The sequence below is a fragment of the Cottoperca gobio genome, chromosome 10, assembly GCF_900634415.1.
Source record: "Cottoperca gobio chromosome 10, fCotGob3.1, whole genome shotgun sequence".
NCBI classification, from domain to species: Eukaryota; Metazoa; Chordata; class Actinopteri; order Perciformes; family Bovichtidae; genus Cottoperca; species Cottoperca gobio.
The window spans coordinates 502,501-517,500 of record NC_041364.1 but is presented as its reverse complement, the minus strand read 5'-3'; the positions used below and the strand labels follow the sequence as shown (position 1 = coordinate 517,500).

Here is a 15,000-nt window from a genome sequence, read left to right as displayed (position 1 = left end):
GTGGCACTCACAACCGATGCCTTGGCCTCGAGCACGTTCATGCTTCACCACATGGATAACAGCACTGGGCTGCGGAAGTTTCCTGGCGTGGTTGTGCTGCAACTTCATGAGCGTGACATCGTTTGTGAATCGGACTTTGAGACGGAGCAGGAAGTGTTTAATCGCCGCCTCGCCATCAAAAAGACGCGTAAAGAATGTGGTGGAAATAAAACCGGCAAGTCTTTAGTTTCAGGACAAACTGCAGCTTCAGGCAGATGTTCTGTTCATGTGTGCGTGTGAGCATATTATATGGAAACACACACACACACACACACACCTGCTCAGCTCAGTGCAGCAGGCTGTTACTCCCAGACAGACAATCACTGCCTGCAGCGTCGTACTCACAACCTCCACTCTGAGAGAAGCTAAAGAGTTGTTGGGAGAGAAAGGTAGAGACAGAAAGAGGTAGTGCTGTTTTGACTGCAGGGCAGTTTTCTTCTGCATGATCGAGACACACACACACACACACACACACACACACACACACACACACACACACACACACACACACATACCTATCTTGTCCCGATGCTCCTCGCTGTCTCTCTCTCCCTCCATATTTTTTTCCACTCCTCATTCATTCTCCACTCGAATTCAACACAGTTGTGTCGAATTATCGCTGGCAGCCGCTCCTCACGTGGGCCGAGAGTGTGTGAATGTGTGTGTGTTGGTTAAAGTGTGTGTGAGCATGCATACTTGATAAGGACCGACTTTTATAAGCATGCACAATGCAGCCTCACACACTCTTATCTCCCACAGAGGGAGGTAATGAGGATCTCTCACACACACAAACACACAGACACACACTCACACACACACACACATACACACACACACACACACACACACACTCAGTTATCTCTCTCTCCGTGTCTCGGCTGACAAACAGCCAGCGAGGCGTCGTGCGTTTCTCCTCTCGCTGGTTTTTAATCATCTCTGAACAATGTGGCCCAGTGAACGTGTCTCCTCCTCCTCCTCCACTGCCACCTCCTGCAGGAGGATGAGGAGCAGCAGCAGCAGGAGGAAGAAGTCTGGCCTTCTTATCTGACTGAACCCACTGCTGGCCTCTTCTTCCTCCTCTATTACCTCCTGCAGGAGGATGAGGAGCAGCAGCAGGAAGTCTGAAGTCCTCCTGCTGCTTCCTTTGCATCAGTGTTCCTCACTGTCCTCCTCTTTATTGTCATTTCACTTCTTCTTCTTCTTCTTCTTCTTCTTCTTCTTCTTCTTCTTCTTCTTCTTCTTCTTTCTTCTTCTCGTGCTTCTTTCTTCTCCTTCTTCTGATTCTATTATTCTTATTTTCTTATTATTATTTTCTTCATTATTTGCTTCTCTTATTATGATGCTTTTTAGTTTCTTTATTATCTTATTCTTCTCTTTCTTCTTATCTTCTTCTTCTTTTATTCTTATTATTCTTTTCTTTTTGCTTGTGCTCTTATTCTTTATTCTTTTATTCTTCTTCTTCTTCTTATTCTGCTTGTTGCTTCTCTTCGTCTTCTTCTTTTTCTTTCTCTTTCTTTCTTCTCCTTCTTCTTCTTCTTCTTCTTCTCCTCTCCTCTTCTTCTTCTTCTTCTCCTCCTTCTTCTTCTTCTTCTTCTTCTTCTGCATCTTCTTCTTCTTCTTCTGCATCTTCTTCTTCTTCTTCTTCTTCTCCTCCTTCTTCTTCATATTCTTCTTCTGCTCATTTCTCTTGCTCTTCTTCCTCCTCTTGGTCCTCCTGATGGTTCCTTTCTCCTCCCTCCTCTTGCTGCCCCATCTTCTTCTGATTCCTCCTTCTCTTTTCCTCACTCCTTCTTAATTTGCTCCTCTTCCCTTTGCTCTTCTTCCTCCCTCTTGTTGTCATCCTGCTGCTCCTTTCCCTGCTCTTCTTACTTCACTGTCTTCCTCTTTCTGCTCCTCATGAACCTCGTCTTCCTCTCACACCAGCCTCCACATAATGTTTGTAAAAGTCAAAGTAATCATACTGTTGTTTGGGTTTATGTGTCACTGACAGCCTCCCAGATGACATGCTGCTTCCACTTTGTCCTGTGCTCCGTGTGAAGCCTCTCTAATGCTGCGTCTCTGCACGATGGATTCAGCAGCATGTTCATGGCCTCAGTGTTTCACTCACAAATGCAAATGCAGTTAGTTACTATGGATTCAAGGAAAAATGGTTCATCACGACTCGCCTTTTTGCATAAAGGTGTGAACGAGCATTCTGCCGGCAGCAGACTGAATATTCTTCAGCGTGTGAACGAGCAGGTCAAAGTGCAGCATGAACAGTTTGATGGAGAGGACGGCGGATGAGCCGCGCCTCCTTGAATTCTTAATTACTGACCTTCATCAATGTGTTCAGCAAACACACTCATGTCCGTGATGCTGTGTGGGCGTTAAGACTCCGCAGCACAGATGTCCATGAGGATAAATAACAGTAATAATGATTATAATAATCATAAACCGTCTCCAGCGTTTAATGTGTTTAATGTCCATAAGTTCACAAAATGATGTCTCATGCATCACTGTGAAACTTCTTCTGTCTCGTGCAGCTGGGAAGTTTTTCATAATTAGATCTTTGCACTGAATTGATTTCACTGTTTGACACGTTGCTATTTATACACCTTGTCATGGAGATCATGGCTCCTGCTGATGGCTAAGGAAGGAGGAGGACATCATCTATATCTGAGTGTTGGACCTTTTTCACATCTACTCAACAAACAACTTCATTCTGTCTGAATTAGAAAAGTGTTCTTAAAAGACGAGTCATGTTGTCTCAAGCAGGAAGTGTGTGTGTGTGTGTGTGTGTGTGTGTGTGTGTGTGTGTGTGTGTGTGTGTGTGTGTGTGTGTGTTGGCATCTTTTAGCCAACGACTAGCTTTAACTGCCTTCAGGTGACCAACGTTAACTTAACGTTTACCACGAACACAACAAGCCTCGTGCTAACTCCACGTCCTCGTGCGTCCACCTGCTTTGAAGTCACCTCGCGTCTGACGGTGTTCACAGTAAATAAAGTCAAATCCAGTTGAATCCTGAATCTTCTGACCGTCCTCTTGTGTTTCTTTATTTCCAGCTCGTTCCTCTCTGGTAGATTTTACACCGGTCTGTTTTCAGATCGGGTCGAAAATGTTCAAACCGTGAAGACTTTGGTTCCCAGCGGAGGCAGAGACCATTCAACCACACTTGAACCTTCATCCTCAAAATCAATAATTCTCAATCTATGAACCCGGCAGTCTGCAGGAGGTCATCTCTAAAACATCACCTGCTGTAGTGGACGAGTTGAGCCTCTCTGAGGTTCAGGGTTGAGATAAGATAGAAAAATAGGGCAGCGAGGACACTGGGGCATGCGGTCAGGAAGATGGCGACCATTTTGCCCTCCGCATGGCGCCGATTTAGAACTAGAGGTACGTCCTGCACGGGCACAATATGCCGGCGGGCGGCTGGGCGGAGGCTGAGGTGGAGGTTGTTCTGGATGTTAGTTGGTCTTTATATTCCTCCCCTCTGATCTGCTCCACTTTCCCATGGTGCAACCTGCTGAGATGGCACTTCTATTTTCAGCAAACACGCACACACACACACAGAAGTACAAAAAGGGCAGAAAGACATGGATTTAGCAGAGTGTGTGTGTGTGTGTGAGTGTGTGTGTGTGTGTGAGTGTGTGTGAGGTGACAGACGTGCAGCAGAGGGATGGAGACGATGTGATCCGCTTCATTTCTCTCTTCATGTATATATAGATGTGGTTTATTTCCTAATGCTCACACAGCAAACTGAGCAGAAGAAGCAGGAAGCGGTTATTAATAACACAAAGTGCCACGCCGCTCTTCACAACACAATGTTTAACTGTGAGACGGCTGCAGGGTCTCAGGCAGGGACCATCTCAATACCTGGCAAACGGAAATGTTTGTTCTCTGTCGACGTGTTCTGTATTATTTGCGTTGGGAATCCTGCGAGGCGGAAACAAACGGGATGTTCAACACTGAAAGCCACGTCTGTCTTCTTTCAAATAAACAGATCTCGTATTCTTTACACCACCGACCAACATTCTCCAAAGCAAACCGAAGGGTGGATCTTTCTCTTGCTTTTCCAACCTCCAGTCCAACGCCACTCCAGACAACAGCTGTTTCTGCACCTTTCAAATCTCACTTTGTAACTAAATACTGAAAAATTGTCATTTTACCCAGAAAGCATTGGAACTTTACCTCCTAGCCACCTAGTTGTATGTAAACATGTGAGTCCATCATCAGAAGAAGGCTTATACATTCTGTAGAATTCGTAAAAAGTCTCAAAATGCTTCATTTTAACTGGAAATTTGAATAATCTCCTTAAAAAATGCTTAATTTCCAACATAATGTGGTGTTTCATCTGGACAGTCTCTCATGTAAATGAGGTGTGAGTGTGTGTGTGTGTGTGTGTGTGTGTGTGTGTGAGTGTGTAGGTGTGTGTAAAAGGCTTTGAGTGCTAGAGAGGCGCTCAGTAAATGTTCTCTCCATGCAGAGATGAACACCTTTAACATTTTAAAGTGACGTCACATAATGACATGTTCTAAGGGGGAAGTGGCACACACACACACACACACACACACACACACACACACACACACACACACACACACACACACACACACACACACACAAGCTTCAGGCTCTCTGATTGGTTGAGGGGGAATCAGGAAGTCTTTACTGATTGAATTCTTTCTTGTGAGTTGTGTAATTATTGTGTAATAATGCAGTTGTGCTGCTGAGAGGCTCTGAACATCCATGGTGGGAAAATGACACGCAGAAGATCGTCGGCGAGCAAACACGAGCAGTTTGCTGTTGAAAGCATTTGAATGTGTTTACCTGGACAGGAGCCTGCAGCCTGCAGCGCCGGGGACGTGGGCTTTGTGATGCCTTTACAGCACATTGTGTCCACGCAGTTTAAAGGACAGCTCCGCCGTGGTTTGTGTTTTGTTACTGTGACATTAAGCTGGCACTTCTTTTTACCTGCCTTCTGCACAATAACACATATTTTAAAATGGGCTGAAGCTCTCGGGGCAGTGGGAAGGAGCGGTGATGCATCATCATGCAGCAGCTGTGGTTTGTAGTCCAACACAAGTCAACGCTTGCAGGTGCAGCCGAGGAGGTCGTTGCTGGTTTGAATCCATATAATACATAGTTTCTGTGCAGCGAATCTTCCAGTCGCTGCAACAAAAAGAAAAGCTTCTTAAAGAAAGAGAGAGATAAAGGCATTAAAAGAAAGAGCTCACCCCGTCTGCTTCTGTGTGATGAGCTCTGATCTGCTGGTTCCACTGGTCCAGGGTCCTGACAGCACACAGTTGCCATGGTGATGGAGTATCTGCCGAGCCAGGGATGCTGCTCTTTATCAGCCCGGGCCGGTGTGTGTGTGTGTGTGTGTGTGTGTGTGTGTGTGTGTGTGTGTGTGTGTGTGTGTGTGTGTGTGTGTGTGTGATTGAAATGTTTGACCGCATATTGTGTGCCTTTTGAATTAGGACACCGTTTGTTTGGCAGCACTCAATGTATTCACACATTGTGTGCGTGCGTGTGTGTGTGTGTGTGTGTGTGTGTGTGTGTGTGTGTGTGTGTGTGTGTGTGTGTGTGTGTGTGTGTCTGCAGCGCTGTAGGGAGGCTAATTGTATTTTAATTACAAAACCATCAAACACACGAGTCAGACGCCTTCCAGCCCCAGAAACACAGGAGATGGAGCAGGAAGTGTGTGTTCATCCTGCAGCTTTTATTAAAACATGTTCACGACAGAACGACTGAAACACGTGTTGGACAAACTGTCGATAAAGTTTAATCTCATGGACATTCATGTGGGATGAGATGTCATGGAAGACGCTTACATTTAATAGAATCGCCTCATATTCACATCACAATATAAGTTTTCATTTCATCACTAAGAAAAGCAGGACAAACTGATAGAATGATTTTAATGATTTAATCAATTCTCAAAATATTAGATTTATCTGTTGATTGATTCATCTTTTACTCGACTAATCATATCTAATAAGTATATCATAAGTTTTGATATTGATGGTTGTTTCTATGTATTTTTACGCTTAAATCCAATACAAACATATGTCCACTGTGGGAGCCTAAATATGTATTAATATTATGCATTTTATTGGAAAAATATTCCACTAAACAAAAATATATAATAATATTAAAATATAAGTTCTTAAATAACAAAATAATATTAATATTAAAATATAAGTTCTTAAATAACAAAATAATATTAATATTAAAATATAAGTTCTTAAATAACAAAATAATATTAATATTAAAATATAAGTTCTTAAATAACAAAATAATATTAATATTAAAATATTAGTTCTTAAATAACAAAAATATTAATATTAAAATATAAGTTCTTAAATAACAAAATAATATTAATATTAAAATATAAGTTCTTAAATAACAAAATAATATTACAATATAAGTGCTTGTATTTCAGGTTTTCATGCATTTTGTCTGATGTTTTGTCCGATTTGAAGATTCATTTTTAGTGTATTTGTTATAAATGACAAACTTAGACTTGAAGTATTGTCTGCTGTGGAAACTTCTATCGGTCAACGATTAATGACTCTGATCACGTCTTATTATTTTAGCCTTTACTTTCTGATGGTGTCGGGAAACGGTCAACATTTTTTATCATGTCACTTTTAAAGATACCAATTAATTTGTCTCTTAAGATGTGTGACGCGGTGTTGGCTGTCTGGAAGAGATTGATGTCAACGTCTTCCTCTGACTGGTTTTTAATAAAAGATTATAAAAGATGAGATAATCTGATGATGTAAAATGAAATGAGATGACATGAAAGCAGCGGTGAGATTAAATGAGATCTGTGTTGATGACATGAAAGTTGCCTGATTCTTGTGGTTTCAGGAGGAAACTTAAAGTGAGAAATCAAATGAGGGAGAACTTTTGAGTGATGAAAGTTTCAGAAAGTGTTTGTTCTCGTCGCTGCGTCTAAATGATTTCTTTTTAAGTTATTTTTACAGTCTGGTTTCTGCTTTATGTCTTTAATCATTAAAAATGCTTCATCTGTATCACATCAAACTGATTTATAATAAAACCATCTCATGTTAAATTCAACTTAAAGTGTCATGAGCCTTAAAAGTTTAAGAAACTAATCCTGCCGCCTTTTCTCTCCGTGTGCCAGTCACAGCCTCCCCACCGCCGAGTGACCTTCTCCACATCCAATCAGGCGCAGGACCAGCAGGACCCGTCCCAGCACAGCTACTACGACAGCGGCCTGGAGGAGTCGGAGACGCCCAGCTCCAAGTCGTCGTTGGGGCCGCGGATCGGCCCCCTGGCGCTGCCAGAGGACCACTACGAGCGGACCACACCTGACGGCAGCATCGGCGAGATGGAGCACCCGGAGAACGGTAAGACCAGGTGGAGTTTCCCCTCCCTCTACTCTTTTCACCGCCTCCATTCATCCATCCACCACACACTCAAAGAACCAAGAAACACTGCTGGCTTTCACACACATGTTTCCACTGATTTCATGACACACACACACACATATATCAAAATGTGACGTGTCAGCAGGAATATTAACATTGTATTTTTAATCAGACTCCCACAATTCCCTGCATATGCTTTCGTTAAAGAGGTATGTGACCTCACAGTAGCACAACACAATCAATATGCAACATAATCAACTCCCACGGCTTAAAGAATTAACATCCTCAATTATGTAAATCATACTGAGTCCAACCTTCCATCAGCTCCACTTATAGATCCGCACAGGGACCTCTGTTTCCACTAGTTAGTATTTTGTCAGCCTGTCATCATGTTAGCATGTTGATTTTTTTATATGTCTTTCCTGTTACAGGACAGCAACTTCTAAAACCTTTACACTTGTTTATGGCAGAGATGCTAATGATGCTACATCCCCATAAAGATTCACCTGGCTGTCACAACACAACACACACCAAAAGTGTTGTAGCATGTTGGCTGATGTAAAAACACTAAAACTGAGTCGTGAAAGATTCACTAACATTACTGTATGTTGCCAGAAGGTGTAAATGATGCTACATACCATAACACAACATACATAAACATGCTTTTGCTTTACGTTTGAGTTTGTTGCCAGTTTAGCATGTAACGCATTAGCTTGTTAGCTTGTTTTATCATAATGTTGGCCACAGAAATAATGAAATCAGGGAAATAAAAGTCTGTTGTCTTCATAATATTGACTTTGATGCTGACTTTTATCTTAATAGCTTTTGGTGTAAACAACATGAACATCTTAATGTTGCTCAACAGACAGAATATAGGTTATTAGCAGTTAGCTGTGTTAGCTGTAGCCTTTCGGCAGATGAGAAACTGTGGTCGATGCTAATATGCTAAACATCACAAGTTGTCTAAACACAACACACACACACACACACACACACACACACACACACACACACACACACACACACACATGGATGGTTCTTTACTTGTGATGTGTTTGAAGCCAGTTGAGCATGGAGGTTAGCATGTTGTTAGCGTGTAGGCTATCATCCTGACGTTAGACCTGTCTGACAACAGTTGACAGACTAGACGTTGGCAAAATGTAACTTTCACTTTTTTGTCATTGATCATGATCCAGAGTCTCAGGGAACAAAGTATCCATGTTAGCTTATTGCTAACTTGACGCTAGCTTTAATATTTCTTTCTGCTCTGAAGTAGGTTAGCAACCCCAAAACTGAGTTGTAAATAAATAGATGGATGTTTGCTAGCAGGGTGGACTCTTGTTGTTCATTTTAGCCATGGATGTTTTATAAGAACTGGATACAGAACATAAAGATGGCGCCCGTTCAGTCCACTGAGAATTGCTCGCCTGGTGCATACACCAAAAACGTTTCCACGCTTTCGGGTTCACTTCCCGGTTATGTGGCCCACTGACTGTGCAGCTTCTCCTGCTCGGCTCATGAACTTCACATCGCTTTTCTCGTCTTGACGAAAGTTTTACACGTTTAAATCCTCTGTGGATCCAAAATGACCTTTCGACTTCACTTTATGAACCCACTGGATTTTAACTTCTGCTTTACTTTAGACATGTTATAATCTAGTTTGGCAATTCATGTGAAAGCAATAACCAAACAAGCTTTCACCGTGTTGCTATGTTGTCTTGATATCAGCATTTTAACTCATCTAATGATGCCGATAAGAAGAGTTTTATTTAAATTAAAGTTATAGTATTTGCTTACAATAAAGGCGGTTTTAAACTAAATGTACTGTAGCTAATAAGGTTAATTATTATCCCACATTTAACTTGTTTGAGTCTAAAAATAAACCCATAAACCAGTACATACTCAACTTTATTCATTGACGACACACACGTACATTCTTACATTTGTTTTAAATGTTTTCACTAACTTCTCATATTTTTCCAAGACTTCCTAAGAGCCTGTGATTCTCAGATGTGTCACACACTTCATTATAAAGTAGGAATGAGATCATGATATACAGTAGCTGTTTGCTTTTAGTGTTTTATTTTTAAGGCTCAGTTGCCTTTAAGCATGAATAAAGTATTTCATTTACCTGCTTTCTGGAGCCAAATGATTCATTAGACACGCAACTAAAAACACTTTGCTGTCTTTTTTACTTCTGCCACTGTTCATTGTTCTGCTTTGGCTGTTAACGCCTCGTTGGCACTTATGCCAATTAAGCTAGCTGAAGTGAAATATTCGAAACTGGCAACAAAAAAATAAAATGAAAGTGTCGAGAGAGAGAGAGAGAGAGAGAGAGAGAGAGAGGAAAGATATTCAGTATAAATGTCATCCATGTCTTCTTCTGTGAGGACCAACTCTCGCTCTCAACCCACAGGTCTTACGTATGCCATCTGTAAACACAATTATTCACAGCTGCTCGCACGCCCACAGGCTACTGCCACCCTGTGTGTGTGTGTGTGTGTGTGTGTGTGTGTGTGCGTGTGTGTGTGTGTGTATGTGTTTGTGTGTATGTGTGTGTGTGTGTGTGTGTGTGTGTGTGTGTGCGTGTGTGTGTGTGTGTGTGTGTGTATGTGTGTGTGTGTGTGATAGTGATAGAGAGCAGGAGAGTGTGTGTAAGTGGCTGTCTCTCCTCGTACACAGTAGAATGAGGTCATGGTTGTGTGCGTGAGTGTGTGTGTGTGTGTGTGTGTGTGTGTGTGTGTGTGTGTGTGTGTGCGTGTGTGTGTGTGCGTGTGTGTGTGTGTGTGTGTGGCAATGGTAGTGTTGTACAATCTTCCACTTTGATGGTCAAACATGTTTTAGCTCCAGGTATTTTCCCAAGGAAGTGTGTGTGTGTGTGTGTGTGTGTGTGTGTGTGTGTGTGTGTGTGTGTGTGTGTGTGTGTGTGTTGTACCAGCAGAGAGAGGTCAACAGATTACAACTCGACTTCTGAGGATTAACTCAACACTCCAGATACACTTTACCCTCCTTTAAACCTTTATTTCTACAATAAGTCAAACCCTATTTTCCAGTTTAAACTAATAATGTAATTTATTATTATTTATAATTTAAATATCACTTATTAACTCTTTCCAGCTGTGAGTTCATCGTCCTTCCCCAATGCCTCCAACCAAACCACATTCAAAACTCCCTCTTCCGTCTGCACCTGAACATGTTTGACGAGGCTTTATTCTTTAACACATGTAAACGGAGGCTGGATTATTGTTGTGGATGATCTGCAGCCGCCACCTTTCAGCTCAATGTTAGTTTGTTTTCTCTTTAACTTTAATGCCTTATTGTTATTTACTTATTTATTTTAGAAATAAACTAGTACCACGTCCACTGCTCTTCTGATCACACTCCACACAGAGTTAGCACATCGTGTGCAGCTGGAGTTAATTGCATTTTAACATTAAATGATTAACCAAGCAATGATTATCGCAATAATTAACTAAACAGCAGAATGTGTTATTCCTAATTTGTTCTGTTTGCAGCAGTTCCTCTGCTCACTTTGGCTTCATTTCCACAGGTTAGCTTAATTAGTTTTGTCTCTTTAGCAGGCTGTTCAGTTGTTTCCTGGCGTTTCCCTCGGCTGCAGAACGTATCGATCATTCTGTGCTGTGACTGATTGTTGATCGGTCAGATCTCAAGTGCTTCAGACAGATTGATGAAGAGCTGCAGGAACAAACTGACTGGCCTCAAAAACACCTTCAGGCTGCTTCCTCCAGTGTGTCGGTGTATTTACCTCTGCTCACACATACTTCTCCACTTAGTAAGATCTCAGTTTGATTGCTACTTTCTGCACACACACATTAAATTCATCCTTCTGAAAAGCAATAACATTACATTAGCTGCGTCCAAACATACTGGATTTATTATGTCCTTATTTTTTAAAGATAACAATGTCTCCATCAGATTTAGATTGTCACACAGCAGATTACAAATATAAAACACTACTAGATGAGTTATAAACGGGATCCTCGACGGCGCCATCATGTGACCTTGTGCACTATGTGTTGTTGCTATCTGTGGAGACGGACGCATTTGCACTTAAACAACACGTGGACAGAATGTGTCCGCGGAAGAGCTGCCGTGTGATTCCACTTTGTTCCTAATGCATCTTATTCAACCTGCTTTATAGGTGGATTATCCACATATAGGACTATACTCTAATCTGGACATAATCCAGGTATAATCTGGATGCTCACGACATGTGACAAAGGCTTTACACAGACTGTTGTTCCTTTTACAAACCCGCTCCAGCTGCACGAGATGTGCACGCAGGTCACGTTGTGTAGAATCGGTTTCTGCAATCTGTCTTGTCTTTATGAAACGTGCAGCGTTTTGTTCTCGTGTGTTTTTGAGATAAAGAAGAGCAGAAATGTTGTCTGATCTGCGGCCACAGAGAACAAAGGTTGATGACAATTTGCTGAACTTCAAAATATTTTCTAGTAAAGATGAGTTCCTTGTGATTTGTAGAACTGAAGAAGACATTTTTTAAGAACATTAAAATTAAACAAAAAGTTGCACCCTTCTTTGAATGTGCAGATGAGTGTATATGATCTGTTAAATACTAATAATGCAGTATATTATTGTATTATATTTGACTTTATTTTCAACAAATCCCATGAAAAGACACCAAGTCAACCACACACACACACACACACACACACACACACACACACATCGTCCTGCTGCCCCAAATACTCACTAGAGCACCAACTGTGGATTAATCCGCCGCTGAAAACTGCATTCCTTCATCCTGTATTAGTAGCGTTTGCTAACATCTGCTTCAGGACACGACTGAACCTTTTAAACATGAAACGTTGCTGTATTTCTTTCTGAAGTCTGTCAAACACAGACTCTATTTGAGAAATAGTTAGTTATTGTAACATTTCCGGCAAAAGTGTTCTTAAATCTGCACTTCTCACTGCGTTATTATGTGAGAATATAAAACACGATGTTCCTTGTGATGGATCATCCGTCTGCAGGAGGGTTCTGCAGGCTGGGCCTGTTTCACACACGTTATTTGGTGTCTGCGCCACGTTCCACAAGTGATTGTCATGTGACAGATACATTTGTTGGTCCTGCGGAGTTCTCACAGGCTCACGTTTGTTGTTTTTGTGTTAGTGTTATCTGTTAACAATAAGAAAAATACAGAATAACATCGGCGTTAACCTTCAGAAAGGCGCTATGGCTGCCTCATTTGGCAGGTGTTTCACCCGTCACACGGTTTGTTGTTTCGCTGGTCCATCCTCCGCCCTGCTGGGTCCAAACTGCCCTCACACACAACACACACATGTTGTCTGTGGTTTTGTTGTGCAGAGCTGAGATCTCCATCATCTCAGTGCTGATCCTCCTCCCCTCTGGTCCTGCTCTCCGTCCTGTAAATGGACAGTTAATGGACGTTAATTGCATCAGGCCGTCTTCACTCTGCTAATGCACCTACTTCCTGTCTGGTGATGGACGGATAGAAAGAGGAGTGAAACCAAACCGAGAGAGTGAAGAAGTCAACGGAGCAGAGGGAGGAGAGGAGGATGTAGTTTTGTGGGATTTGATTACATGTGTGTGTTTGTGGTGAGAGATGGAGAGCAGCAACGAGAGAAGTGAAGAGAAATGGAAAATGAAACATCGAGATGATGAAGAAAGATAGAGAGGAATCTGCTGCATGACTCTGATGGTTGCTGGATAATAAGCTGATTTATGAAGTACGCATGCATGTGTGTGTGTGTGTGTGTGGTGCACTCATCTCCCGAGATGAAACCACATGCAAACATACTGTATTTGGGTACACACACACACACACACACACACACTCTCAACCTCTTTATCTGCTGATTGCATCAGTCTGAGAGCTGTAGTACTCGTTGCACAACACATACGCACGCACACACACACACACACACACACACACACACACACACACACACACACACACACACACACACACACACACAACCAAGAGAGAGGGGTGGAGCATCAGTCAGAGTTTTCTATCTCAGCTCTTAATCAGCCAGCAGTTAGATTTCCAGATAAAGCTGTAGAAACTCAGATGTTCAGAGTGCAGGATGCCGTCAGCAGCTGGATGCTGCAGTTCTACTGGCAACACGTGTGTTGTGTGTTACATGAGCCTGATGGGAGAGAGAACTAGAATGGAAGTGAGGGAGTGAATGTGAACTCTGTAGTGCAGATGCATTAAACAGAAATATGCATACGCAGATTTATAGAGCCGAGCATAAGCATGTGTTTGTTTCATAAATCTTGATTATTGTGAAATTGTATGCGAGCCTGATTTCCACTCCCACAGTTAGCCAAATGTTGACATAGGGCGTTTTCAAACCCTGTAATTAGTTCCCTCTGCTCTCAATCAGTGGATGAGTTGGTAAACTTGTTTCCTGTTTCATTTTATACACAAAGAAACTCAAGCAATCCAAACTAAAAGCCCCGAGAGAACTCCCCTCTCATTGGATACAAGAGAGTGGACAGAGGTAAGAGGTAGAGTAAGTCCTGAAGAGGTCTTTATACGTTGTTACTAGTCCAGACCTCGATTCATTCTCCAGCCAGATGCAACTTTTGATTTCACTCATCTGCAGCCATGCAAAGTGCATCTGGCTACGGAAGCCCTTTAGCTCAAACTTGCTGCGACGCCTTGTAGTTGGGTCCCATCGAGGTTCGATCACGTTCACAACACAAACGCACCAACATCAGTTTGTGATCTGACCTGACACCACTTCCTCTACAGCAGGGGGGTCAAACTCATGTCAGTTCAGGGGCCACATGCAGCACAATGTGATCTCAAGTGGGCCGGACCAGTAACAGCATGATAACCTGTAAATAACCACAACTTCACATGTTCCCTTCTGTTTTAGTGCAAAGTGCATTCTGAAGATGTTCAAACTTAATGAACTATCTTTTTTACAAACATTATGAACAATTTCAACAATATTATCAGTTTATCATTTACACATGTGTGTTACAACGTACTGATCAGTGTGTCTACAAAGGCACACACATGTAGTCACAGGGGTCTGGAACAGCATTTTACTTTATGACCAAAACAAAAGTCATCCCCTGTGGGACAGCCCTGCTCCACACGCTCATGGAGCGCTTGGAGTGTAATTGTAGTGTTAATGTTTGTTCATGAGTGAAAACAAAGCAGAATCCGATTCGACCAGAATAAGAAGCGGTTTGTAACTTTCACATCTTTGTTGACTCCCTCGATATAAAAAAGGCACAAATGGAATTCATTCACACCAAATGAAATAACAGAAGTCCTTCAAGAACATCATTTCACAGAGCTCAGCTATAACACACTGTATGTGCATTACTTATTGTGTCTCTACAGATCCACCCTTGAAATCCATGTGTATCTCAAGTGTTCACACTTTCTTCTTTTATAAATGTTTTGTGCATCTTTTCTACGTCTGACATGTGAGAATGTACATGTGGCGGTGTTTGCTATAAATAGATTGAATCAGCATGATATGAAGGTGTGTTGGATGTGTATCGGTTTCAATACTTTTCCTTTGATGTGGAATTGATGAGATAGTTTTACTTTCACTT

At 41.9% G+C, this 15,000-nt stretch overlaps 1 protein-coding gene across 2 annotated transcripts in view; it reads left to right on the top strand.

Moving 5' to 3' along the window:
* Nucleotides 1-15,000, top strand: part of LOC115014861 (protocadherin-1-like) — a 167,371-nt gene that overhangs the window by 71,772 nt on the left and 80,599 nt on the right. For both annotated transcript variants that reach the window (XM_029441963.1, XM_029441964.1), the window contains exon 4: nt 7,170-7,395. In XM_029441963.1, the coding sequence (XP_029297823.1) occupies nt 7,170-7,395 (226 nt within the window). The remainder of the gene's footprint in view (nt 1-7,169; nt 7,396-15,000) is intronic.